The sequence below is a fragment of the Tarenaya hassleriana genome, unplaced genomic scaffold, assembly GCF_000463585.1.
Source record: "Tarenaya hassleriana unplaced genomic scaffold, ASM46358v1 Cleome29, whole genome shotgun sequence".
NCBI lineage: Eukaryota > Viridiplantae > Streptophyta > Magnoliopsida > Brassicales > Cleomaceae > Tarenaya > Tarenaya hassleriana.
In genome coordinates, this window is record NW_010966092.1 from 1,455,696 (window position 1) to 1,460,077 (window position 4,382).

The 4,382-nt window shown below is 41.5% G+C and overlaps 2 protein-coding genes and 1 long non-coding RNA gene across 4 annotated transcripts in view; 2 read left to right on the forward strand and 1 right to left on the reverse strand.

The window, feature by feature from the left end:
• LOC104818369 (probable acyl-activating enzyme 17, peroxisomal) overlaps nucleotides 1-372 on the reverse strand; it is a 4,504-nt gene extending 4,132 nt beyond the window's left edge. The window contains exon 1 of the mRNA XM_010547933.1: nucleotides 77-372. Within this exon, the coding sequence (XP_010546235.1) occupies nucleotides 77-330 (254 nt within the window). The 5' untranslated portion in view covers nucleotides 331-372. The remainder of the gene's footprint in view (nucleotides 1-76) is intronic.
• A 196-nt stretch (nucleotides 373-568) lies between these two features.
• LOC104818370 lies at nucleotides 569-2,253 on the forward strand. 2 transcript variants are annotated; one of them, XR_772675.1, is made up of 7 exons: nucleotides 569-739; nucleotides 839-948; nucleotides 1,175-1,230; nucleotides 1,399-1,521; nucleotides 1,638-1,820; nucleotides 1,913-1,981; nucleotides 2,075-2,253. It is a non-coding gene; the product is annotated as an uncharacterized LOC104818370 (long non-coding RNA). The 2 variants fall into 2 exon arrangements; XR_772674.2 differs by lacking the exon at nucleotides 1,175-1,230 and having other exon boundaries at nucleotides 572-739.
• Nucleotides 2,254-2,822: 569 nt separating this feature from the next.
• LOC104818371 overlaps nucleotides 2,823-4,382 on the forward strand; it is a 3,257-nt gene continuing 1,697 nt past the window's right edge. Inside the window, exons 1-3 of the mRNA XM_010547936.1 lie at nucleotides 2,823-2,933; nucleotides 3,074-3,412; nucleotides 3,913-4,043. Coding sequence (XP_010546238.1) covers nucleotides 3,110-3,412; nucleotides 3,913-4,043 — 434 coding nt within the window. The 5' untranslated portion in view covers nucleotides 2,823-2,933; nucleotides 3,074-3,109. The remainder of the gene's footprint in view (nucleotides 2,934-3,073; nucleotides 3,413-3,912; nucleotides 4,044-4,382) is intronic.

The following is a 4,382-nucleotide window of genomic DNA, read 5'->3' on the forward strand; positions in this document are numbered from 1 at the left end:
CACTCTTTCGATAGAGAAATCACAGCTTGATTAAACAAAAAAAAAAAAATCTAAAAGGTGGTCAATGACGACGTACGGGTCGGGTATCCAAGCGGGCGGGTCGGGTCCGAAGTCCTTGTAGCAGCCATAATACATCATCTGATGGAAGGAGAAGGGGAGATTAGGGTCGAGGATCCGCCGGGAAATCTCCGTCCACGTCTCCGGCGTGGCGGTTCCGTAATTACGGATAACTTCCTTGAGATCTCCGAGAAGCTTCTCGGCGACATCGCCGGCGACTCCAAGAGCTTCAACGTCGCGCGTCGTGATGGAATCGATGGCTTTGTACGCCATTTTTTTAATCTAACTACTGCAAATGCGAGAGCGAATCCGTTAACAAAATAAATAAATAAGAGAGAGAATCCATTCATTCCACGTGATAAGGATGAAACTTGGCATCTGCCACGTGGTGTAGCAGAAAACTATTCCGGGTCGGGTTAAGCCCGTGACCGGTTGTTATTTGGGTCGGGTTTCGGCCGGTTTTCGTGAATTGAAAAATAGCCCACTTCTTATGACCTAAAAAAGTATCTTCACGCGCCGTTTTCTGTCGCTGGGAGGCGGTTGGCTTACACGCGCTTTGCCGGAATCGCCTCGGATAAGATTCTATTCAATGCGACCAACTTCCGGGCTCCTGATCTCGCCGTGACTCGGTTGGCTCGCCGGTCTCGGCCGTTGATACTCTGATTCGACTCTTGTTGACTCGGTAAGTCGGTATCCGATCCCTCATCTCTGGGTTTTTCTCTTTCGTCTTCTTCCTCTTCTTATGCGATACGTGATTGCCCGGATCGTTCTTTGTGTATAGGTTTCGTATATCGGTACCATTACATTTGCGTTAATCTGATTGTTGGTTAAACTGTGATTCTGAACAATTAAACGATGGAGCCGATGGATATAGTTGGGAAGTCCCAAAAGGTTAGCCCTCTTTACCCTTCTTTCAATCCACCAATTCATGAATTGATAGGAATTGGTTCTTCGATCGATCGGTTTAGAGGCTTTGCTAGTTTCTTCCCGTTTCAGATTTTGTAATTGAAGGCTCCGGTTAATGCAATTCATAAGTATGTCTGATCGATCGATCAGTCATTTTGAGCTCCATGGAAGGATATTGAATCGATTTATTACAATCTTGCTCGATCCATAGGTTTGAATTTCTCGATGCAACAATGAGAAGAAAAGCTTCATATTTGAGGATGTTAGGTATTTCAGTGCCAATCATCCATCCATTTGAACGACTATTTCATGAATTGAACGGAGAGATTCGGTCATTGTTCTTCATTTGTTAAGACATAATTCCCTACCGGGTTTCGAATAGAATCTCGAGTATCTGAGTGAAGCATGATCATTGTTCTTCATCACGTGTTCCAGCTACGATGACGAAAATTATAAAGGAGATGTTACCACCCGGTGTTCGAGTTGCTAGAGGTGCTCAGGATCTTCTGATACAGGGTTGTGTAGGTGAAGATCATCCTTCGGATTCCTCAACTTCCGGTACGATTTCATCGATTTAGCTAACATAGTGAAGGAATTATCATTTTTCGTATGCTTTTATATGGTCTCGTGCTTCATTCTAATCCCGTGTTTTTTGTTTTTAACACTGATTGCAGAGTTTATAAATCTAGTTTCCTCGGAGTCTAGGAGTTAAGCATATAGCTAGGGTTCCTTCTTCGAACCTTTTGGTATGTATTGCCCCATAACTATAGATCAGATCCACCAGACGAGAAACTGAAGTTTGTAACAAAGAGGATAAACGGACAGTTGCACCCGAGCATGTCCTTAGGGCGTTACAGGTTCGTTTTAACCGTAACCTGTCGGAAAAAAAAAAAAATCTTGTCATACAAAAAAATGTTAATTGAGTCTCGAAATGGATCAACATGAACAGGATCTTGGATTCGGAGAATACATGGAGGAAGTTTATGCGGCATACTAGCAACATAAGTCTGAAACTATGGTACTCATCTCATATATATATCTTCACCATCTCCTCCTACATTTGATTCAACTTATCGAGGAGATTTTTTTCCCGGGGAAATCCCGAATGCAGCAGGACTCACAGAGAGGCGGGAAGTGGAACAGCGTGGCTGAAATGGCGGGGGAAGATGCGGGCCGTCGAACAACAGCGTATGTTTGCAGAAGCTCGTGCCAGGATGAACAGTCGGTAATTCTTCATTTCCGATTCAACCCGAAAACCGACCTGAGACATGAGTCTTCGGATCTAATCGATTTTCCCCCCCCCCCCCTTTTGTTTATACATACATATATATATATATAAAGACAATGTGATTCAGATGTAAAGTAGTAAACATCTGATATTTGTTTAGATCTAACCAGTTGACTTGTAAATATTGTAATATGATATTTGTTGTTTGAGTTTATCTATGTAGTATGATCTTATGCTACAAAGGGAAGACATTGTGGTCTGAAATCTTTCCCATTTGATTAGAGAGTGACTTCTTTTTCATTCTCTCTCTTTTCATTTTTATGTATTTACTCACTAATCGTTATTATTGTTATCATTTATATTAATTGGTTTTCTTTTGTTTATTAATTTTTCTACTTGTTTTGGTAAACGCATTTTCGATTATTTAACATATTACTTTTTTGACAATGTTTCATCAAAATGGTTTCTTTGTGAATTCATTTATTGCTACTGCGTCAGTTGTTTTGTTTTGTCTTATTTTCTTCCCCCCCGTAAAAAAACGTTTTTTATTATTTTTCTAAAACTTATTAATTCCATAATTTCGGATTTATTCTATTTTTAAAATCCTTAATAACTCGGTGTCTTCTTCTCTTCTTTCTTCCACCGCTTGCGAGAGAGGCCGGGGGATCTCTCGTTCATTTTTCCAGGAAAATCTGGCGAGAAAATCTCCATTGATCCTCAGAGCAGGAAAATCAAACTTCTGGTCCGCGATTTTCTCACTCTATTTTCTCATTCTCTCGTCGCTTGTTCGTCCGTTTCTTTCTCGTTACCGTACTCGCTTTTCCCCCTCTCACCATTTCTTTCTGCCGTTCGATTTTGCCGGAATCCGATGATTCGGATCAGATCTAGAATAGAACAGGTTTGATTTTCCCCCGGGAAATGCTGATGGATCGAGAGAGACGGTTTTCCGGTCCCAATGGGACTCACGATTATAGCTACGGAAAAATTCGGGATGAAAATGGTTACGGAATCTCAGATCGATCGGATGGATACCGCGAGAGGAGTCCCTCGAGGCCATCTGCTTCGAAAATCTCGTGGATCATGTCGCCGTCATCGTCTCCGCCGCCGTCGACTTCTTCTCCGCCGTTGCCTTCCTCCTTCTCTCCCGGCGCTGGCTATATCGAACACCGGATCTCCAAGTTCGATACCCTCGCAGGCATTGCCATAAAGTACGGTGTCGAGGTATAACTTCTATCTCTATGCCGCAGAAGATCTTCGAATTTCGCCAGCATCTTAGTTTGATATTTTGTGGTCAATAGGAATTGCATTTGGGCTGGCTATTCTGGCTCCTGAAATTTCGATCCCTGCTGCTGAAATGGTTGATTATATATACTTTAACGTTTTGGTACAACATGCGATTCTGGTTGAGGTGTTGATTTTTTTAGCATGAAATGGTGGAGGATATGACAGGAATAAGTTAATCAAAGGAGAGAGAAACATCACGAAGTTTAACCCTTTTGATCATACGGATGATTAGATTTCAAAAGTTACTGACAATTCCAAATCATCTCCTAACGAGATTTCTCTTATCATGGCAATACGTTTGCCGTTTCTGGTGCTAAGCTTTTTCAGCGACTATCTTATTTGATTACTGCTGAATTATTGTTTGCTGGATTTTTGTTAAAATTCTATTATTATAGTTTACTTTCTTTGTTTGATTCCATCTTTCTTGGCTACTTCAGGTGGCAGACATAAAAAAGATGAATGGCCTTGTGACTGATCTTCAGATGTTTGCTCTCAAGACTCTCCAGATTCCATTGCCTGGGAGACATCCTCCCTCGCCTTGTTTGTCCAATGGCTCCTTGAATCCTGGGTATTTTAGCTTCTCGCTTCTCATATATACCATTTCTCATCCCTCACATCTTCGTTGTAGCCGTAGGGCTTTATTCTATGAGCTAGCTTTTCTTTTTCCAGTGTCCGAGTGTCACTGATGCGTTATTTGTAAGTCCTCTCCCAATGAGGCAGAACATTTGGCATTGCATAATAGGATGTGGTAATGTTGTTTATTTCCCTCTTTATTGAATTAAGAACGATGAAGCATAGATCAGCTATTCCTGATAAACAAAGAAGTTTTGCAACCTATTGTCCCAAAAGGTATTTGACGACAACAAATTAGAAAGGAAAAAGAGAGAAAAAAGGGGGGGGGGGGGAC